We start from the raw sequence: 24,774 nt of genomic DNA, 5'->3' as shown, positions 1-24,774 counted from the left end.
ATAATAATCTTTCCGTCTTTGTTCTTAAGCAAACTTATTTGATGTCTTCTTTGAGTTCCTGTAATTTCTTTTACTTTTTTATGTAAATTGAATGTGTCATATCTTCTTTCTTAGTTTTCCGTTTCTACACATTGTTCTTCAATCAATTTATTGTTTAGTTTCACGTAATCTGGTAGTGAACAGTCTAAACCTCGATGCTTGATATGTGGCGAACAGCTGTCCAACGAAGTCATGGTGCCGAGTAAGTTAAAAAGACACCTACTCACAAAGCATTTATTAGCAGCTGAAAAACCTATTGAATATTTTAAAACAGAGTTTTTAAATCAGTCTATTCAGGCTTCCACTTTTAAAAAACTTTCATCTGTGTCGGCTAAAGTACAAGAAGCCAGTTACGCTGTGGCTCAGTTGATTGCAAAAAAATATGAAATCAGATACAACTGCCGAGACGACTATTTTACCAGCATGCTGTGAAATTGTTAAAATTTTGTTTGTTGAAGAATGTGAAAAACAGGTTAAAAAAATACCATTATCTATTAATATAAATAAAAGGCGTATCTATGACATGTCTAAAGATTTTGAAACCCAAGTAAATGAAAAACTCAAAACAGCTGATTTTTTTGCGCTTCAAGTGGACGAATCCACAGATATAGCTGGAAAACCCTAGGTTATTGCTTTCGTTAAAATTATCTGCGAATTTAACGTAATTGAACAGTTTTTATTTTGTAAAGACCTTCCTGAAAATACAACAGGACTAGACATTTTTCAATTAGTGAACAGTTATGTTATCACTGCTAATTTGTCTTGTTTGTCTTGTTTGTGTGTTTGCACAGAAGGTTGCCCTACGATGGTAGGACACTTAACAGGGTTTCTGGCTTTAGTCCAAAAGGAAAATCCAGATATTTTTTTCACACATTGTCTTTTACACAGAGAAACAGTTGTTGCTAAGTCATTGATGCCTGAACTGAATGACGTTTTCCAAACTGTTGTGAAAATGGTGAACCATATCAAAAGTAGGCCTTTAAAAGCGAGATTATTTTACAGTTTGTATTCTGCTATGGATTCTGAGCATACGCAGCTATTGTTGCATACAGAAGTAAGATGGTTATCTCGCGGACGTGCCCTTCAAAGATTCTATGAACTTAAAGAGGGGCTGTTAGTATTTTTAACTTGTGAAAAATCTGAATATGCCAATTTCCTTAGTGATGACACCTGGTGCACCAAAGTTGCGTTTTTGGCAGATATTTTTAAGAAATTGTTTGTTTTAAATAAAGCATGCCGAGAAAGCAAGAATGGTGAGGATGTTTGACCTCTACTGACAAAATCAGTTCCTTCCAGCAAAAGCTTTTACTGTGGATAAATAAAGTTAAAAATCAAGCCACGTGGAACATGTTTCAGTTAACAAACAATTGCAATGTAGAAACAAATCTATCAGACCTTTTTTTTGAAAAATCTTAGTAAGCTGAATGACAATATCAAAAAGTATTTTCCTCCCCTCGATGCGTCGTTAATGGACTGGGTGAGAAATCCATACATCTAGTCAGCTTATGACACGGTCTTGTTCACTACTGATGAAGGGGGTGAACTGATAAATATCGAAAACGACCGTGGTACAGTAAACTAGTTGAAGAAGCAGAGGCTCAGCCAAAACTGAAGAAAATCAAAGTTAATGTAGATGTGACATCATTTTTGATTCCCCTCTTCAATAAATATCCACTGGTCAGAAAGATAGCTATGAATGCAATAATACCGTTTTCAATTTCTTATATCTGTGAATCTGCTTTCTCATCGATGTAGGGTCTCCAAGCAAAATATCGTGTTAGATATGGTGTCGCTATTTTTAATTGGGCGGACATTTTGTTTTATACTACATTATTTTTTATTATCAACTCGTCTCTTTAAACACAAAATATTTGTTTGTGCATTAAAATTTTGTTTTCTTAATTTTCCTAATTAGTTTCCACAATGAGCACAGCATTAACTCAATGAATTATGTTTTAAATTTTATTTTTAAAGAAAATAACATAGTAAAAAAATCACATAACAATACATTATGATTATCCTTATTATAGAGATTATTTACTTAAGTGTGCCGTGGCTGAAGGAGTTTTTAAGTTGGTGTGTCTCAAGCTAAAAAAAGTTGGGAACCGCTGACCTACACGATGGACAGACGACATCAAAAGAATCGCTGAGAATTGGCTGCAGGAAGCTCAATACAGACAGAACTGGAAGAAATTAGGGGAGGCCTATGTTCAACTTTGGACGCAGAAGGCTGGATGATGATGATAAACTAATTAAAACAAATTAAACATTTGACGAAGATGGTACCATTATCACGAAGCCGAGTGCTGATGTGTTCCAACTCTTTCTTTTCGAATGCTTTCTCTGTCTGATCTCTACGTCTAGGTGAAAATTTCAAAATTCATACCCGGTTTTGACGGATAGTACGTATCCTTTTAAGTTTTCCTGATAATCCTTTTATTTATAGTATTATTTTCCTTGAATCGCGTTTTGTAAATGTTATAGGATCATATTCAATGTTGTTCTGTTCCGTTTTCTCTATTTTTTTTTAATTCCTTATTTATAAACGACAATTCGTTATTTATAATCATTTTTTACTAAAAAAATTTTTCATATAAAGAATGATAGATTTACTATTTTAAAATGTATAATATGTGTCTGAATTGTCATTACGATTGAGGCAGAAAATTAAATAATTATTAGAAGAATTTTTTTGCATGTCCTAGTAACAAAAAAAATTATTTAGTTTTTATTTTAAAAACGATTTCCAAAGGTAAAATTGAAAAGTCAAAATAAATTTATTTTCACCCTGCGGTGCACGGGTTGGGTCTATCGGGCCCATTCAGTTTTTCTAATATCTCTATTCGGTCAGCGAGTCTAAGTACGGTCCTGGCGGTCTAGGTACCTTTCGACGGCATGGCCAGCTATAATCCCTCAGTTATGCGTATTGAAGCGATAGTGTCGATGTTACATATATCTGTTTTCGATCTCTCAGACCCAACTCGTTCCGTATGTAAGTATTTTTTATGAAAGTACAAAACAAAATTTGCAGTGCATTGTTTTTAGAGCTTAGCAAAACAATGTATTCTTACGAGGGAGAGGTAAAACGATTGCAATGTCTCTACGAGGAAGTTGCAACCGACGAGGAAGAAAATTATGAAGATTCAGATTCCGATGAGTCTATTGTTGGAAAATTAGAAAATGAAGATGGTAATCATAACTCAGAGTCTGAATTCGATTTATCAGACACCGAACTAAACTTACAAGAATGTTTTCCACAAGGTGAGTCAAACCAACACCTTTATTACAATACCAAAGATGGAATGAAATGGAATAAGACATGCGGATCACGAAATGTTAGAACTAGACGAGAAAATATCATCGCAAAACTTCCTGGAGTTATTTGTGAAGCGAAAAGTTGCACAACAGGAAAGGAATTCTGGTAACTGTTTTTTAATGACAAAATTATAAAACATATTGTTGAATGTACTAATGTATATATCGAGCGTGTGTCCGTGAGATAAAAAAACAGTGCCGATGCGAGGCTAACAAATATATTATGTGTGTGTATATTATGTGTGTGTGTGTGTGTATATGGCGTAGAGGGCTGGACACTCAAAACGAGGGATATAAACAGATTAGAAGCTTTCGAAATGTGGCTCTATCGCCGTATCCTAAAAATACCATGGACAGCGAAAATCACAAATATAGATGTCATTAAAAGAATAAACCAAGAACGCCAACTTTTCGAAACTATCAAGAAAAGGAAAACGGCGTATCTAGGTCACATCATGAAAAATGCAAAATAACAGTTCCTCCAACTTATAATCGAGGGTAAAATTGGGGGTAAAGGCAAGAGAGGAATGGGACGCAAGAAAATATCCTGGCTCCGAAACATAAGGCAATGGACAGGGATTAACGACATACAATCTCTGATACATATTGCAAGAAATTGAGAATTCATGGAAAATGTGATCGCTAACATCCATTAGTGGATTTGCATCTGAAGAAGAAGAAGAAGATATTTCCGGCAACGACGGCTCTCCGCAGATTTAGATTTTTTATGAAGTGCTTACGCCTAGATCATATACGTACAAGGGACGAAAGGAAAGAAGTAGACAGACTTGCAGCAGTTAGAGTCGTATTAGAGGATGTAGTTGAAAATTTTCAAAAATATTATACCATTGGCCAATATGTCACTATCGATGAGATGCTTTTAAGCTTTACAGGTCGCTGTAGTTTTAGAATATACCTTCCAAACAAACCAGACCGATACCGTCTGAAGGTATATTATTTGGTGGATCACGCACTTTCTATACTTATCAATTAGAAATCTATGCCGGTACACAACCACCAGGTTCATATTTTATCAGTTCTGCAGCCTACGATGTGGTTGAGCGGCTTTGCAAACCAATCTCCAAATCCAACCGGAATGTCACAATGGAAAATTGGTTTACATCAATTGAAGTCGCAGAAAACTTACTGACAAATCATAGTCTAACAATTGTAGGCACCCTACGAAAAAACAAAAGGCATATCCCAACCGAATTTTTATTGAACAATAGACCGCCAAAATCAACTATGTTTGGATTTACCAAAGATATGACGATATTGTCCTATATACCAAAATGTTATCCTATATACCATGTTGTTCTTTTGTCAACCCTACATCATGATGACCAAATCGATCCGACAACGGGTGACGAAAGTAAACCTGAAGTAATACCGTTCTATAACTCTACTAAAGGTGGTGTGGACACGGTTGATCAACTTCGAGGTACCTATACTGTCGCAAGAAATACAAAACGTTGGCCCATGGTCATCTTTTATGGATTGCTTAATATTGCTGCAATAAATGCATTTGTGATTCAGAGAACTAACAAACTGGATCTAAAAACAAGCAAAAGAAGATTTTTTTTAAAGAACTAGGTCTTCAGTTAGTAATGGACAATATAAAAGAAAGAGCTTAATCTCCTTATTTGGTACGAGATATAAGAGAGCTTGCTGCTAAACTCAGTGGTGTTGGACCAGTACAAGCACCTGCGGAATTGCAAAATAAAAGGGGGCGTTGTGTTTTTGTAGAGATCGTAAAACTCGATACATGTATCACTATTGTAAAAAATTTATTTGCTTGGAATATACCGTACCTGTTTGTCGCATATGCATTGATAAAATGACTGAATAAGTTATATATGTACAAGGTGTTTTTTAAACATCGGCCATATTGTAGTACGTAATTTCTTTTATATTTTTAGTTTTAGTATTATAATAGAAGTTCACTTTCTTTTAATGTATGTAAGTTGTCTTTAGTAGTAGTTCTAATATATGAAGCGCAAACCTGTTGTTACAAAATTAAACATAAAAAATTTCTATCTCTTAAAAATACTGAAATAAAATATTTACACAAATGTTTTGTTTCAGTATATTTTTGAAGACGATTTCCGGATTAGAAATCGAAACCTCAAAAAGAACAAAATTTCGTTTTTATTACAATTCATTGTAGTTTATCTACATATTTAACATATTCCCTATTTTTTGAAATAGCTTCGTTAAAATTTTCTCTTAACATATTTCCTTTCAACATTATAATCTTCTGCATTCCTCTTCGATAAATAATGAACCGACTTACAATTAGTATTGTTAATGTATACCTACTTATATACTTTTTGTCTTCTAGGAATACTTTTAACTACTTTTAAATTCTAGGAATGATTAAAGTGGTGCTCACAAGGATTCGCAGAAAAGGTTACTACAATAAAATAAAAGAAGATTTCCAGATTTAGAATTATATTTTTATACTCAACGTGTTCACAAAAGCTCTTAGACAATAATTTACAGATATAGTTTACAATTTACAGAAAATACAGACTCTTTGGCAAAGAGAAACATTTGTGTACGAAACCGTTTCGCTAAGGTAAGAAAAGTTTTAATATATCTTTTGCAAACGAAGCTAATAACAATAATTATTGGCAATTTGTTTGTATACACAAACTAACGTATAATACAAATCATCTCATTTTATGTCAATTTTGAAGATGAATGTAACAGAAATATTATTTAAACACACAATGCTAACAATACGTTATTACAATTTTAAAATTATTACAACTTAGAGTTAGACATCTGCTAAAATTTGCCATTGTTTTCTGGATTTATAACCTCAAAAAAGAAATTTATCGATGATGTAGTTAGTTTGCGGTATAGTACAGGTCAATAAATTTTACCTTTCAATCTGTTTACACCTACAATAAACCATAATCCGTCTCCTTCAATGTTAGCTACCAAGAGTAAGCAATTAATACCACTAAGTATATACCTATAGACCAATAGATGGTTACTTATAGTCTATTATAGATGCATTTAAAGGTCAAAGTCATAAAAATGTGAGCTGTATTACACTTTGTTTGTGTGTGTGTGGACAAGAAAACTACGAAGAAATAGACTAAAAGTAATATAGAAAGTATGATATAGAAAGACAAATTATTATGTCAGAATTAGAAAGGCATCTCTCTATTTTGTTCGGAATAAAAATCATCGGGGAATATCAAGCAGGTAAAATAAATCTACCGTCGACCAAGTCTTTATAGTCAAAAAATACTAGCCAACGCATAGGAATATGATACAGACGATTACAATATCTTTACAGACCTATAAGAAGCCAACGATTTAATAGATAGAAAAAAACTATCTAATGTATTGCAAGAACTCGTAATACCAACCAAATTAATAAGACTGGTGTAAATGACACTGCTAGAAACAGAAGCATATTTATGTATTTAAGGCCAGATGACTGATGCCTTTATAATAACGCAAGTACTTAAACAAGACAACGGACTAGCTCCAAGGCTTTTCAATCCTATTCTTGAAAATGTAATTCGACAGTCTACGGTGAGCATAAATAAACTACTTACAAACAAATCTACCCAATTGGTAGCATACGCAGATGATATCAACATAATGATCATAACAAAAGAGGCGGCGGAGAAACTTACGTTTAATTAAAACAACTTGCAGAAGTTGTAGGGCTACCAATACATATAGAGAAGACAAAATTACTGGTACAAACCATATCAAATAGACAAGAGCAACAAAAACACTCTATAGATGATGTAGAATACGTGAAGAAATTCAGAAATCGCAAATAATGAAGACCTAAAATAAATCGTATGACAAATGAAGCCTATTTTATCATTCAAATTGCGAGATATACTCCGTAAAATAAAGCTCCCAATCTATACCACAATAATCAGGCCCATAGTAAGTTATGACTGTGAAATATGAAGCATAATACAGAGTTTTGCCAGTGCATTAGACGTTTTCGAAAGAAAATATTACAGAGGATACTGGACCCAATCAGTGAAAATATCAATTGGAAAATTAAACATAATAAAGAAATATACGAACAATCTTGCAGCGATTACGGTGGGCATAACACGTGGTTTGGTTGCATAAGAACAGAATCTCCAAAAGAAGTAGATGAGGATGCCAAAAATCTTCTAAAAACACGTGCATGAAAAAAACAGCAGTTGATCGAGATCTTAAGAGAACATTACTAAAGGAGGCCCAGGCGCGACTTAAGCTGTAGTGTCATTGGATGTCTAGATGGATGTGGCACTTATTTTCTTGTACGTGTCAGATCGAGCAATCTAGATAGGAGCTACTGCAGTAGCATATAATTTCCCAATGACTGTATATCGTAAAACAAGAATAATACCCACTCTGTTCCTACGCTTGACAATTAATGAATTATTTTGAGATGAGCTATATAGAATATAATATTGTTAATACCTTCTAAATTTATGATTTAGTATTATATAAAAAGTATTTTAAAAGTTTTCTCACCTTTTACAAAGAAAATCTAGATTTTTAAAAGAAACTATTATGAAGGAAGTTAAAATTGATATGTGACAACATTTATAAAACACGTTTCTCATTCACCATATACTTACACATAAATTTTTATATATAATATTTACAATAACATAAGCACATATTAATAGTTCTTTGAGGACAGCGCCAGCCATTCAAATTGTAAAATCAAACACTTTATTTACTATAATATTATATTATAAGACCCTGCAGAAAATCCTGAAGAGGTATTTTAAAACGTTATTTAAAAGTGGCTACCATTGTTTTATAACTAATGTGTAAAGTCGATTTCGGTGTATCTCTGGTGGACCTCTAGCCATTTCAAAAATAAACGAATGCAGTTACCCATTACTTATTGCAAATTAGTAATTTTATCAGTCATTAAGAATCTTTAAATTGTTTTCAAAAATTTGAAACATTATTTGGTTAAAAAATCGCAGGTTAGTAACAGCTTAATTTTTTCGGACTAATGGCGGCATTTAAAATTAAAATCTGAAGTCCAGCATGCTATAAACAACTCAAAATCTGGGAGAGCCCCTGGGCCATATGAAGTTCATATCGAGCTGATTAAACTTATAGACGAAGACAATTTAAGTGCAATAACTATACTCTTTAACAACATATACAAATCTGGTGAGATACCTATAGAATGGCTGCTATCGAGCTGCTACCAAAAACCAAGAACTCCAAACACTGTAATGACTATAGATTAATCAGCTTAATGTCACACTTATTAAAAACATTTTTAATACGTGCAAGAATATTCAGAAAGTGCGAAACGGATATGAGTAATAGGCAGTTTGGCTTTCGTAACGGCTTCTTAACAGTGGAAGCTCTGTATAGTTTCACAACTCTTGCCCAAAAATGTCGAGACCAACAAAAAGATTATTTCGTTGAGTTTATAGACTATGAGAAAGTTTTCGACAACATTAAACATGACATCCTCATGGAATGTCTAAAGAGAAAAGGACTCGACAAAAATGACATTAACATAGTGAGAAATCTGTATTGGAACCAACAGGCTGTGGTAACATTAGATGGAAATAGTACGGACGGGCAGCAGATAAGTAGAGGAGTGAGACAGGGATGTGTACTTTCACCAACACTATTTAATATATATTTAGAAGAGTTATTTACGCAAGCACTTGAAATCCGTACTGAAGGGATCAAGATAAATGGTGAAAATATAAATAACATCAGTTATGCTGACGATACAGTCATTATCGCTGAAAGTGAGACAGACCTGCAGACGTTACTAAACACAATTTGTAATACTGGGAAACAGTTTGGTTTAACAATAAACATAAAGAAAACAAAAACCATGGTTATCAGTAAGAGGGGCAAAGTCATTACAAGGATCTAGATAAAAGATTAGGATATTGAACAAGTGGACAAAATGAAATACTTGGGAGTCTGGATTACGGAAGATCTGAATCCGAAATCAGAAACTCGCTCAAGAGTAGACCAATCAAGAGCAGCCTTTTTGAAGATGAGGAAATTTCTGAGTAACCGAAGACTTAAGCTGCAAATCCGATATCGCATGGTAAAATGTTATACTCTATTCTTCTTTATGGTGTCGAAGCCTAGACTGTTATTGTTGACTTAATGAGAAAACTGGAAGCTTTTGACATGTACCTTTTTAGGAGAATTTTGAAGATACCATGGACCGATCATATTACGAACGAAATGGTGTTGCACAGAAGAAGAGGTGAAAGAGACAGAGAACTTTTAACCACCATTAAAAGGTGAAAGACAGCATATTTGGGGCACATACTTAGAAATGATAAGTAAGAGTTGTTGCAGCTGATTATGAAGGGTAAATTCGAAGAAAAAAGGAGTTCTGGTAGACGACAAATATCCTGGCTGAAAAACATTCGCGACTGGACCGGGTTAAACACACATGCTCTTAAGAAAAGTAGAAGATAGAGACGAATTTGCAATGGTTATAGCAAACCTTCATTAGATATATATATATATATATATATATATATATATATATATATATATATATATATATATCTGGAATTTACTATAAGTAGTATTTATGAAGAATAGTTATATTCAAATTTAAATGCCACCCATAAAGTACATTAAATATTAAATCGTTAGAAGTAGTACAAATTTTAAACTAAGTGTTGATAGAAGTTAAAACTTCAATGTTTAAATGTATGTTAAGATATCTTTATACAGAATTTATACCTATTAAAAAAATCTTTTGACGGAGTGTGATACTTAATCAAAAGCTTTACTAAAATCAGAATGTTGATATGCCGATGAAAAATATGACTACTACAGATAATTGTTTGCTTTAATTCACAATTACAACCATGAACTATTTAACACTTCATACTATACACTATTTACTGTTACTCTCAAACCAAAGTAGACAGAAGAAAGAAAGTTAAAATCTTTAGCTTTATATTGGAAATTAATTTAGTATCTATTTTTACAAAGCAATGCCCAGCACTGTCATTATAAATGTCGTTCCATTCACAGAATTTTATGTACAAAACTTTATAACAATATCACTTTTGGGGGGCCGCACGCTAGCGGGGATAACTGGGGTACAACAGCGTAGGGCCCCACCTGCCTCAAACTAATCCCGGTGGCTTAACATCTAACCCCGTTACCATGTCCATCCCCATGTTTGTCGGTGGCGGTGGGGTTTGGTTTATTGAAGCAGGTGAGTTTACGTTATTCGTTAAATCACTTTGACTATTTTCTTCTGAATCACTACAACTATCTGAACTACCTTTTTTACCGTTACCATTATGAGTTTTAACATGTTTGGCTAGATGATCAGATCTCATGAATCGTTTGTTGCATACAGGACAAGCGAACCTTTTTTCTCCTGTGTGTGTTCTTAAATGCCTTTGTAGTTCATCAGACCGTGTAAATCTTTTTCCACAGAACAACCAATTACACACAAAAGGTCGTTCGCCAGTGTGCCACCTCAAGTGTGCTTTTAGATGAGACGTCTTACCATATACCTTTCCACAACCTGGTATGTGGCAACTATGAATATTCTTTTTTCTTAGATGAACACCAGCTGGACCTAGTCTTTCGGCTTCCTGGCAGTTTGGGCAGTCACACGTTGCTCTACCTGTATACCTTCTTTGAGACCTAGGAGATGGTACTTGAGGAGGTAAACCACCAGTACCACCTGTTGGTGAAGGTGTCGAACCAGCTGCATGCAAACCAAATGAAGCTCCTACGGATTGAGCACCAGGTAACATTGATTTATACGTATCTTGTAAAAGATGTTGCCCAGAGGATAACAAATGATTAGATGCAGCCAAAGAATGTGTTAAACTAGAATAATCTGGAGAGTAGTTGGCAGCTGCCATTTGTGCATGCATTCCAGCTGCCCCACTCATATCTAACCAACTGCCTGCTGTTGAGTGAACATCCCACCATGCGTTTGCTGAAGCTACCGAATCACTTTTTATTCCGGTATGGTGTGTTGCACTAGACATCGTATTAAAAGGCCAGGTTTCGTATGGATGTCTGGAATATACAGACCCTAACGCTGCATGATGAGCAGTAGCAGCACCCTCTACCTTTCCTAACAACGAACTCTGATGATGGTGAACGTGGGAATTATCCGCTACTGCGGGCTGAGTAGTAGCACCGGGGAAATACAGATCACTTCCATAGGAAGCAGTTGTCGGAACGCTCGAGCAAGAAGTCATTACTGATCTAGAATATGTCGGATTAGATGCAGATGATCTCTGTGATGATAAAGAACTAGACGACGAAACGCAGGTACTGCCCGGAGATGGAGCTCCTTGTGGACTCTTCTTCCAAGGATGAAATCCTTTACCCACTGCAGCGTCTGCTAATGGGGGAGGGGATTTGCTCGATAGCTTATTGCACTGAGCTGCTAGCATCGCCAGTGGAGTCCCTCTAAGACTGGGATGGTCCTGAAACAAAGAAAAATTGTTATTAACAAACATTAAAATTAAAAATACAGTGATATATGTTTTAAAGTACAAATTTATAAAGAGCTTAGTAAATAAAAAAATAATTCGGTTTTGGACAAGAAAAAAAAATGTTATAATATAATTATATATATATATATATATATATATATATATATATATATATATATATATATATATATATATATATATATATATATATATATATATATATATATAATATAATTTATATATATATATATAATATAATTTTTATATATATATATATATATATATATATATTTATAATGTAATATTTTTATATATGTATATATATGTATATATATATATGTATATACATATATATATGTATATATATATATATACATATATATATATATGTATATATATATATATATATATATATATATATATATATATATATATTTAAGCAAAACTAAAGATTTTAGGATCAAAACAACAAAAATAAGAAGTTTGTAACTAAATAACGTAGCAAAATGGATATTCTCATATCAATACGTATAGATACATTAATTATTGCCTATTAAGGACATATCCAAACTGAAAACAATATGCTATGTGTATATATATGTAACATGATGTATTTAAGAGACAATATATAGCATAGGCGCACAATTTATTAGTCTGCGTTTGAATTGGAAACAACACAGCCTTATAACGTCATTTCGACCTCCCCTGGCCTCGTCAGACGCTAGGGCTAAATACAAAATCAAACACAAAAGACCAAAAAATGTTTTTTTTCGTGTCTCGATAAAGTTAGTAAAACGATAGCAAGTGCTTGCTAGAAGATGTAAACTTTTACACCTTTGTAAGCTACCACTTGAGTGAGAAATAACTTGAAAATATTTGTTGATCTTTCGTGTTTGACTTCGTATGCAGCCCCAGCATCTGATAAGATCATAAAAGGCCGAAAATCAAAATCAAACGCTGAGAGTGATAAGTTGTGCTCCTATGCCATACATATATATATATATATATATATATATATATATATATATATATATATATATATATATATATATATATATATATATATATCCTATATCAGCTTTGTTTATAAATGGATCTATTTCTTGCTCTCTGCTCTCCGTTCTCTGCCTATCGTCTGTCCAATCTCTTTTTCTCCGTATTGGTCAGAAAATTCATATTGAAGTGAATTTAAACAATAAATAAAAACTATTAAAGGTTATTAAAAGATTTTTGATATTCTTGGTACGTTAATGTATCTAAAATGGCCCGCCGATTTCTAGCAACCATTAGATCCCTCAAAGAAAGACTTCGAGTAATAACGCGGCACCGGTCAGCGGTCACTTGGGCTACTTTTTAATTCTTTTTGTGTGTGGCAGTTGCGTGTTGGCTCGCGACGAGGAGGCGCCAAGTTTTCATTATGTTCTTGATTAAAGCGGCACTTAGAGGGACTCCGAACAGATACGTCATTTCTTTCCGGCGAGCTCACAAAAAAAGAACGAACGAAAACAACAAAAAAATTATGAAAATGTCACAAGGCTCTACTAGAACTTAATTTGATTGAAGTTTTTTTCTCAAAAAAGTATTTAATTAAACCCGAGTTTCGTAATGAACTCGCATCGTAATAACCAACTTCCAATGTAAAAAAATTGTTGTATTCAGTTCATAACAGTTGGAATACATATCTTATCATATAATGATCATCAATCATAAAGAAAAATATATAACAGCTATGTTACTTTACATAAGTAAATAAGAATTATAAGAAAATAAAAAGGGGAGTAATTGAATTTAGCACTTTTTAGGGTATCAGTACCATCGTATCTTCGGTCTCCTTTTTTGTGTTTCTTCTTCTGACGTCTACTCCGTTAATCTTCGTTAAGTTGCGTTTTGTGCTTTTTTGCAATTATTCTTATAAGATTTTCTCCCTTCAGTATAGTATATACTTCAAAATTTAATAATATTCTTTCGTTTTGGTTGATTATCTTGGGTGTCATAATTATTATAATAATTGTTTTTTCGAAGATCTTTAACTCATTCTCTCTCTCTCTCTCTCTCTCTCTCTCTCTCTCTCTCTCTCTCTCTCTCTCTCTCCCTTTCTCTGTCCAATCGCACTACAGCCGAAATCGAGCTTTGGCCTCCTCCAAATTATGACTACTGTTTTATCGTCATGTCTATCAAATTTAAAAGTTTTTTTGGTGTTTCTTTAGGGCATATTTTCGTGCATCCATATTCGTTCTATTAATTTTTGTATTATTTGTTGTCGTTGTTTTCTACCAGTTTGAATAGTTTCTGTAGTTATTTTGTCGCAGCCCAGGGCGATTTTAGTTTAGTCTTTGACTTCTTCGGGTTTTGGTAGTTGTTTTTTTCTAATGGTGTTCCTTTAACTACGGTGTTTTCTTGTCTTGTGTCTTCATTGCCTCCATATAAATTGTTATATCCACTGACTTTCTTGTATGTGGTGAACTCTTGCACACATTTTATTAATTCGTTTGCGTAATTTGAGAGAGTGGTTTGGCTGTATCACTAATGAACTCTTTAGGTCAGCTGTAAACATGGTCAGGATAGCCTTGATGATTTCCAATCTCCGATAGGAGTGGCACCAGAAGAAGAAGAAGATATTTTTATAGCCTTACTGTATTATCCTTTTTGTTTTCATCTTCAATGTTTTCTAGTAAATTGTCTATAGTACATTTGAAAATTATTTGCATTGTTCTGAAAATTTTTGGGTTTTTTACTTCTGTAAAATTAAAGTGTCATTTAACCATACCAATGAAAACTGAAGTGTTGTAACGTTATAAACGTCACATCTTTATTAATTTATATTTAAATAATTATTTTATTTTATTTTTTTTATTAATTTATTAATTCTTAAATCTTCAGTTTCTTTTTACAATTTTTTTTTTCAAAAAATAGTTGGCACCCTCTCTCCCTTTCTCTCCAGTAGAATAAATATTCGCCCTCTCTCTTTCTGTCCGCTAGACTAAGTATTGTGTTCTATGTTGACAGAAGAGCTAATCCCATCATATGTCATATATATTATGTTCTATGGCTTCTGTGCTATACTTCATTGTAAGTCAATCCCCACTGTTTGTCAAATAGCTTTCAAACGTGGTGGGAATATTATTTTTTGTCTATAATTGAAATTTATAAAAGAAGGTAATATGGAATAAGGTTCATTTTATCGTTTGCAGAAATCTCTTGGAGTGAGTTCTTCCATTGTAATCTATATTCTATAATTCTGACAGCATTTTCAATATTAATAACCTCACTTTTTCGAAAGCCACGTTGTCAGTTTTATGCATGTAGGAATCTTACAAAACTTAACTAATTTTAATAATAATTCTATTTCACTTTATCCTTCCCATTTGCTATTTTTTTAATTATGATTTTGTAAAATCAAGGAAAGAAAGTTAACCTCCTTCGATGTCTCGATAATGCTGATGTTATATTTTAATTTATTGGGTTTATTGGATAATTTATTGGATAATTTCTGGAATGTTTTATGGAATAATGTATATTTATGGAATAATATGAAATTTATTGAATAATTGCAGCTGTCTGTAAGACCTACCCACATAATCTGGAGGTCTGGAGGCAACGTCGTAACAGGAGTAAGTAACCAATATATGCTATAAGTTTCAATTATTCTCAATTTATTTATTGTATAGCCTTAAGTAGGGTTTTTTTGCTTTGTTTTATGCTGAATAAATATGATTAATTAAGTCATTGTTTTATTTTGTTACCAGCTGAATTTTCATTGTTTAATTCATTGTTTAAGACGTGACAGATTCACACTTAAGAGACTGAGCTAAGCGAGGCATAGACGATGGTTTATTGAGGTATTATTTTATAATAGTATTTCAATTCTCTTTGGTAGTCTTATCGTTACAGTGTTAAATGTACATGATGCCCTTAAACATGAACATTTTACAAGTACTGTTTGGAGTATATTTTCTAAGTATTTAGATATGACTGTAGTTGGAGAAGCAACTAGTTATAGACTTTTAAAACAACGAAAGAATGGAAGTTTTACAGAAGCATCTAAAACGTCAACAGAGAGAAAACCCATTCATATACACAACACTGTGAACCAATCGATTTAAAAAAAAGCTTATTCATTTTATTTACAAAAAAAGATTCCTACTTTGGATAAACTTTTAGTAGACATTAATCTTTGCCAAACATTAAAAGGGATAAATTGTGGAAAACTTTATGTGAATTAGGATTCGTTTATAAGAATAACAATAGAAAATCTGCGCTCATAAAGAAAGAAGAAATTATTTGTTGGAGGAGGCAATATTTAAGGGAAATTCAAAAATTGTGGAGAGAAGGCAAAAATATTTTTTATTTAGATGAAACATGGATAAATGAAGTGCATTTTGGAAAAAAATTTGGCAAAATAAATTGTCAAATACAAATTATTGTCACGCATTTATAGAAGGTTTGTATACGGGCTTAAAATTTTCAAATGGTAAACGTCGCCGTTTAATTATTGGTCATATTGGAGGAGATAAAGGATTTGTTAATGAAGTTTTGCTAGATTTTATTTCAAATTCTACGAACGACTACCATGAATAAATGTTTAGCAGCTGTTTTTGAGTAATATTTCAATTCAATGATAGATCTATTACCGACCCATTCTGTAATAGTCATGAACAATGCCAGTTACCATTCAAGATTGAAACCGTAATCAAACAGTAAATAGAGAAAGCAAGAACTCTTGGATTGGCTAATAAGCAAAGAAATTGTACTGCCAGCAGAAGGTTTACTCAAAAAATAGTTATTGCAGCTATGCAAACAATATTCACCAAAATTTAAGAAGTATAGTGTAGATGAAATAGCAAAAGAACATGGAATTAAAGTGTTGCGATTACCACCTTAACACTGTGAACTTAACCGCATAGAACTAATCTGGGTTCAAATGAAGGGGTATGTCGTGAGAAATAATACAACATTTAAACTTCAAGATGTTCGTCAACTATTATCTGACTTCATATTAAAAATTTTATCTGACAATTGGCAAAAAGCTATAGCTCGTGTCATAGCAGCGGAAGAAACATTCCGTAAACTCGATATGTTAATAGTGGAAACAAAAGAATCAATTATTATTTCTGTGGGAAATGAAGAAACTGATGATGATGATGATGCCTCCTTATCGGAAGAAGACAACTTATGTGTTTAGGTCTGTAATTATATAATTTTATTACTAATTATAAGTTTATATGATGCTAATACCCGAAACATATTTATTATTAAATTGTAAGGAAATGTCCTAACCCAATATTTAGTATTTTTAAAAAAATTAATGTGGATACGTAATTACTGACATTTTAGTTTTTTTATATTAAAGTAATTTTATGTTCTCTGTCACTGAGGTTCTATTGCTTAATCCCTTAAGGTTTGCTTATTTGTATTTTATGATGTATTGTATTTGAGGTTTGTCTGGGTGGTCATATTAAAGTTGAGTGAAAATTCATATGAGAAGGTATCAATTATTATGTTTTTTCTGCCTTGATCACCCTATATATAGACCTTTGCTATAAAATTTGTGCTATCAATCATTTTCAAATGTGTTATAACGACTGTTTTTTATTTTATTTTGAATAGAGTGTTTGAATTTCTTCTTTTTTTCGTAGTATTATGTCTTGATCATTGCTTGATTTGAGCCATGTTTTTCGTTCTTTATTTCTTCTGTTCAATAACTTTGTAACGGGATTTAATAACGCATCCAGAAATCAGATCTAAGTAACCCAATTCAGTTTTAAAATTTAAAATCCTTTTAATAATATTGTTCATTGCTTATTGCTCAAAGCGATTGTTTGTTTATGACATTAAAAATACTGGTGTAACTAGAACACGCTTACCGAGACGCTGACCTAGTGAAATTTGCAATGTAATCAAAAGCTTATTTAATATTGTGTACAAATTATATTAGTAAAACATGAATGCATAGACAAACCCACGTGAGTTAAATACCTGGAAAATAACGGGAGTAGATTATTAAAAATTAAGAGTTAACAGTCGAAGTTAGTGTTGTTCTCCGTCAACTGGGTACTCTCTCTATTATTGTACTTATAGAAACAATAAAGTAATTATGAGTATCCAGTGAGTTCGAGTTAATCAACTTTATGCAGGTTATTGGAAACCATCAAGACACGAAAGCTGCAATACCTGGGGCATGTTATGCGTAATGAGAAATACAACCTACTTCAATTGATTATACAAGGGAAAATCCAGGGCAAGAGAAGTGTAGGGAGAAGAAGAATCTCATGGTTGCGTAACTTGAGGGAATGGTACGGATGCACATCAATTGAACTATTCAGAGCAGCAGCATCTAAGATCAGAATAGCCATGATGATTGCCAACCTCCGTCGCGGAGATGGCACGTGAAGAAGAAGATGCAGGGGGTTGATTAATTCGAACTCACTGGATACTTTTAGGGGTAAACTACCCCTAGAGTTCTACTATATGGAATTCCTGATGGAAGCAATCTAATAAAAATTATATGATTATCCAACATTATTATAGCTTCTTCAGCACATTATTTTTGAAATCAACCATTTTTATTTTTAGTCTTTCTTGTTACTATTTCTTCTGCTGTTATAATACTGCCTTTTTAATTTGTAACCACTCTCCCATAATATTTTGTATTCGTATTACTTTTAGTCTTCTGTCTAGTTTACCACTGTATATTTTTCTTTCAATTTATTTTTATTTTTCATAGTCGGTTTTCGCTTTGCTATCTTTCGTATTATATTTGCTAACTTTTATTTTCATTTCAGTTATGACTTAGACATGGTCTTTGTCGACATTGGCTGCTTTTTCTCCATAATAACACATAATTTATTTGATTTCCATTATTTTTACCTGGTAACATCCATGCAATGTTATTTTAATCTGGTTTATTCGCTGTTTTTACCCATTATATTTTGCTTCATCCTACAATTTTTCTTTATTTTATTCCCGTCCGTTTTTACAGACAATGCTCAGCCAAATTCAATTGGCCCTTATTGATACCATGCATAGAATACATCCCCATTTCTCACGAGTCGGCTTCTCTTTGAAAAACAATTAATAAAGAAAAGATCTTTGGAGAAGTGACTACCGAACACTTCTCGTAAAAAAACGGTATTGTCTTACTTGACGAGGGCGTAATGGCTTGATTGAGACCTTGACAGGATGCGGCCGAAGATGAAGTTAGGTTGGTGTTTCCATTCAATACAGTAGGTGTCAGCGATTTATTCGACGAGAGTATTGTGTAGTTATTTTATTCTTCGAACGAGATAATTGTGACTCCTAAAGATCAGACAATACGATAAATGTTATTGTACTTTCTTTGTAGCGAAAAGATTAATAAGGATAAGATATAATAAAATAAGTCAAAAGATATGACACAATCATTCATGAGCATCTGAAACAATATGCAAAACACAACCAAAGTTTAGAGTCAAGTAAAATAATCTTGTGAAAATTATGTCGAATAGGAGTAAGTGACTATAAGAGATGACTCACAAAATTAGATAAATAAAAATAAAATAATGAAATTGTAACATGGGAGATGTTTGACACATTTCAGTTTGCAATAGTAAGTTGTTAGATACTCATAAGTTACTGACTTCATTGTAGCTTGAATATCAGGAGCAATAAATATTCTAGCCGAATTGATACGCCTTTTTAGACACTCTTAAACTCTTCTAATTGTTATTTTTAAAATATTGTAGAAGTATTTTCGAGGGCGATTTATTTATAGTCTGGTATTAGGACCAGCAAGTCATATTCCTACGCCTTCGTATTTCAAATTCTTGTGGGCTTGAAGTGATTTCGCTTAGTATTAACTTACATTAATTTGTGGACGATAAAATTGTCGATTAGTCAGTAACACAAATGTGTTAAAGATAATTAAAATTCTGTACAATATTATTTGTCATGGTTTCGCAATATTCCGTCCGTATATCTGGGTTATCCTCTGTTAATTCTTGAACCATTTTTATTTTGTAAGTATGAAATTATTTTCTCTTCAAAATGTTTAAAATTGTTTTCCGATATACTTCACAAACGCGAACAACAGTTTTAGTGGAATTAGACGGATTAACAAAAAACTCACTTAAAATAGAATTCTTTTCACTTGTTACATAACATAATATTAAAACATATTCTTCTGTCGTTTAATTATATTTTTATATTTTAACAAAGCTTTATGATGACGCGTTAAAAAAACAGCAAATTAAATTAATATCTTTCGATCTTTTTCTTAATTTTTTCGAGATTACTGTTGTAAACTATAAGCAGATTTATAAATTGGTTAATTAAATCCTTCTTCCTTTTTTCCATTAGCTTCATTATCATACGCCAATACAGTCGCTAATGAAGCAGTAACCGTTGTGGAGCCAATTTGGCTGATGGCATCGCTCGCTGCTTTTCTTTTGCAACTCGATGCTCATTAGGTCGATTATGTGTAACCGTAGCGGTGATGTGGTCAAATAATTGAGAGTTCTAACTTGAGGACGAAGTGTAACGTGAACCGTGTCGAATCGTCGATGACATTCAAGCGGTCAGTTTGAGCTAATTAATGCAGACCCACTAAGCTTCCTTTCAAGGGTAATGCGAGATGCTTAGTTGCTAATAGGAAACAGAGAAATGCAGTTGTCTGCATTGTCCTTATCTACTAATATATTAGAAGTTTATTATATCCTTATTTCGAAGTTTTTCATGTTTTCTCAGTATAACAATTTGGAGGTAATAATTATTAATTGTTTTATCATTATTTCGTCAGTGTCAATGCTAATAATTTAAAAACTTAAATCTATCACAATAAGAGCTCTTTCAATATAGGCAAAACAAAAAAATATTTTTGTCGAAACTGTACTAGCACCTCAAGAAATAATAATGATGAACTGTATTGCCGTCCACTGCGCATGAGAGGTGAAGCCCAATATCAAAAAGACCAGGTCTCAAGGTATATTACAAGTAGTACAAGTAGTGTATAAGTTTAAAGATATCACATTCACAATCCTATTTATTTCCCTTATAGATTAGTATTGTCGAGAATTCCGCCTTAAGTAATTCCAGTATCTTGAAGAACCTTGACATACTCCTGTCACAATATTTATACTCACATGTTGACATGACGTAAGAGTTTCCATTTGAGTTACTCAGATGGCCGGAAGCGAGTCTATTAAATGGGAATTCACAAATTTCTCAGTAATAATAATTATGAATTTTAAACCGTTTCACGGACAGGTAGAGAGAGATCTAATATGTACCGGAGGCGGTTCATTTTCATGCAAATGTTGATTTTGGAAAAAGGGTTGCGGAGAAGAGCGCCGAAAAGGAAATAGATGTCTGATGGACGTAATTTACTACTATGGCCGTACAGCATCATATATTAATGGTTCCACAGAGACGTGTATAATTTTTTTTCGAGGGGATATATATGTATATGACAATAATGACTATTACACTTAAATGTCACATAAAATTTTTCCTCCTTGTCACTTCCCTTTTTAAATCAGAGATTTTGACCTCGAAATTCTCTATTTGACTATACAAGTACACACTGTTCATTTAAAATGAATGCATCAAATTTTCCTTCTTTCTGTCGTAAAGTCAAACACAATTTTTTGCGACAAGATTATTCTGGTATACTTTGCACAAAAAAGTCTTTTTAAAATTTTTTTTTGTTGAGGTTTTAAGAGATTTGTTTGTGAATATTGGATAAGTTTACCTAACCTTTGATGTGTTTACGAAGGACCAGCTCTACTGACCTGGGATTGCCGGTTGAGGATGATGTTCTTTTAAATTTGTGTTTATCTGTAAATCTGCTAATTTTACCTATAAAGAGTTATAAAGTTTATATACAAAAAAGGAATTATTAAATCATTATACGATAGAGTCCAAAATACCTGCTCCAACTAAAACACATTTGGAAAGAAAACCTTCTAATAAAAATTTTAGCAAAAAAAATGATTATTAATTGTCACTTAAAAACAAGGAATTTCACACTATTAAAGAAAGGAAACGCTCACGAAAAGGGATTTGAAGATGACAACAATACCATATATAAAAGACTTATCAGGAAAATTAAAAGAAATAGGAAATAAATACAAGATTGCAACAATATTCCAAACAACCAACTCACTGAGATCCATTCTATTTAAAAGCAAACCAAACAACATACTGGAGAGATCAAATAACTTAATTTAAAAAATACCTTGTAAATACAATCATTTTTACGTGGGAAAAACCTCAGGACGCTTAGTGTTAGGATGAATGAGCATGAACTATACATTCAAAACAACGACTTTGACAGATCCCAAATATACAAACCTGTCTGGGACAATGGACACTAAGTACAATGAAAAGATGCATCGATAGTCATGAAAAAAACAGACTGCTAAAAGAGAAAATCCAAAGAAGTAGCTCTAATCATACTTCATGAACAAAAATGTGTAGTAAACCCATCAACATAATGTAGCAGACTCTGGTTAACAGAAGATCAGAGACATATCATCTACAATTAACTACATAAACACACAAAAATCAGAATTTGATATCAGTCCAAAGCTGAAACATCACCCTTAGAATTTCATCTCAAAACCATGGCTATTTTTCGTACAAAATCGAGACCAAATACGTTAACTGTCAAAATAATTAGTCACGATGATTGATTCTTCTTGACACACTGGTTAGGTACTATCAAATAAAGTTAAATAGCAACTTAAGCAGTAAATCAAGATCACTTTTATGATCAAGAAAAATCCTATAAGCTATTTAATAATCTGTAATTTCCAAAAGACTGACTCAAAGGCAAAAAAGGAACAAATCCTCGACATATCCATTTTATGCGCACGAACGCAGGTGAATTCGCAAATAGTTCTTTTTTGAACGACAAACAGCAGATCCCATATTTACAGGTACAGAGGATTACAACCTTTTGTGTTCCATTGTGCGCTCTCAACTCAACAGCTATAACAATACATCATAATCCGCTTTGTAAACATTTTCGAGCATCGGGACCGTGTTCCGTGAGTGTAAGCTCCCAAAAGCGAGATCCGTTGTTGTTTACCCTGCTGTCGGCGTAAATAACACCGATGTGTGACAAAATTTGAGTTAGTACAGGGATTAAATCCAATAATTCTGGAAATCAAGATTAAATTATTAGGTGCAAATAGACAAGGATAATTTGCAAACTGTTTTCTTGAATGAATAGCAATGAAATAATTATATTAATTGTGTTTGTTGTCTAATAAATTTTGAGAGGTAAAATTGACATAGTTAATGTAGTTGTAAGGTTATAGTATGACAGTTCTTCTCTTTTATTAGTATTGTAAGTATAGTCAACCAACTATATGATGTGAAGTAAACAGAAATGACTTTGATAATAGTGACTAAATATTTAAATAGATAATTTAAATAGGCAAGTATTATATGTACAGATTCTTTTACAGACATTTCAATATTATACTTTTTGATTGTTTTCTTACAAATCCAAGTTGTTTGGATTTCTTTGTAGCCTTTTGAATATACATACAATTTATTTTTTATTCCAAAATTCTAATAGTCATGTTATTTCATTTATAATCGTCCGATACATTATTTACACATAATATAAGTAATGAGTAGGTTGTAAATATTTCGTGTGGGTAAAAGCCCACATCGGCTTGACATACAACGAACGGTGAGTTGATTAATAGTTGAAAAATGAAATTACTACAAGTGTAAGTGTATATTGTTAATTTGCAGGATATAATATTAAACCGCTTTTTAATAAGCTAGACACCAATCAATATTAATAGAACAAGGCATTTACTACCCTCTACTCCGATTTTATTCTTTATTAGTATGAATAAAATACAAGATTTTACGGCAAAAATAACACAGGCCTGCAAAAAAATATTTTTTGAAAGTTGTTTGAAATGTGATAACCGAATTCTATATACTTTTTGGCGCTGAATGTAAGCAATCTTTTACCTTTTTCCAACGATATAAAATTTAGTTTATTTATTAATCATGTTGTAAACTACATTTCCAGTACACTTACATTTCTCTTCAATCTCATAACTCCTTATAATAACGCTTTCGTTTTTGGTCGAAGCTTCTTGTACTGATTTTCCGATTGTGAACTCCTTAAGGATCATCTCTTTTCATCATTCAGCAGTAGTCTGCTATCACGCTGATGTTCCATCTTCCTTGGTATCTACTTTTCATTTCTTTGGTGTCTAGGTGAAATCTTTCGAACAGCTCTTTACTGACATCACCAAGATTTGCCGGTAAGTAGTCAAGATGTGAGTTAAGAAAGTGAAGTTTAGTGCTTATGTTACAGCCAAGCTTCTTACAGTTGTCGATTATGTCTGCGATGATTGTCTTATAGTTTCGATCTCTTTTGTGACCTACGAAACCGGTAACAACAAAGTAAAAATATGTTTGTACTTTATTTTCATTTGTTTCCATTTTTTCCACAAAGTTGGGATCTATCATTAGTTTTCTAATCTTCGGTCCGACAAATATTTCTTCCTTTACCGTGGATAAACCAGGAAAGCGTCCTCAAAGATATCTGAAACACTTTATTTCTATAGTTAATGCCTTGACAAATTGTTTCATCAGCGCCAACTTAATGTGAAGTGGTGAAAGTAACACCTTTTTGGGATCCACAAGGCTTTTTCTCTTAACATTTTTAACCCCTACTTGCAAGCTTTCTCTCAAGGGACAAGCATTTTTATTTAGTGTTGCTTTCTGTCGCTACTGTCTTATTCACAGAGAAAGCAAAGGAACTTTGTATAGTCACTTTGTTGACCAAGCAGCATTGAAATCACTTTCAAATCACCACATAGTGTCCATTTCTGGTCTGAATAGCTTAAAACCAATTTAAGCTTTTTGTAACATTCTTTCAAGTTAACCGAGTGCCCAACTGGTATAGAAGCATACTTATTGCCATTGCGCAGAAGTACTGCTTTAA

General features: G+C 32.7%; 2 protein-coding genes across 4 annotated transcripts in view; one reads left to right on the top strand and one right to left on the bottom strand.

The window, feature by feature from the left end:
• Nucleotides 1–844: 844 nt before the first annotated feature.
• Nucleotides 845–1,306, top strand: LOC140435753 (protein FAM200A-like). The gene has a single exon (XM_072524473.1). The coding sequence runs from the start codon at nt 845–847 to the stop codon at nt 1,304–1,306; it is 462 nt and encodes a 153-aa protein (XP_072380574.1).
• Nucleotides 1,307–5,735: 4,429 nt separating this feature from the next.
• The window catches only part of LOC140436722 (transcription factor Sp9-like), a 549,705-nt gene continuing 530,666 nt past the window's right edge, over nt 5,736–24,774 (bottom strand). For all 3 annotated transcript variants that reach the window (XM_072525777.1, XM_072525776.1, XM_072525775.1), the window contains exon 2: nt 5,736–11,810. In XM_072525777.1, coding sequence (XP_072381878.1) covers nt 10,479–11,810 — 1,332 coding nt within the window. In that variant the 3' untranslated portion in view covers nt 5,736–10,478. The remainder of the gene's footprint in view (nt 11,811–24,774) is intronic.

Source organism: Diabrotica undecimpunctata, chromosome 3 (genome assembly GCF_040954645.1).
Source record: "Diabrotica undecimpunctata isolate CICGRU chromosome 3, icDiaUnde3, whole genome shotgun sequence".
NCBI lineage: Eukaryota > Metazoa > Arthropoda > Insecta > Coleoptera > Chrysomelidae > Diabrotica > Diabrotica undecimpunctata.
Note: the sequence above shows the minus strand (reverse complement) of the source record. Positions and strands in the feature narration are given on the sequence as shown.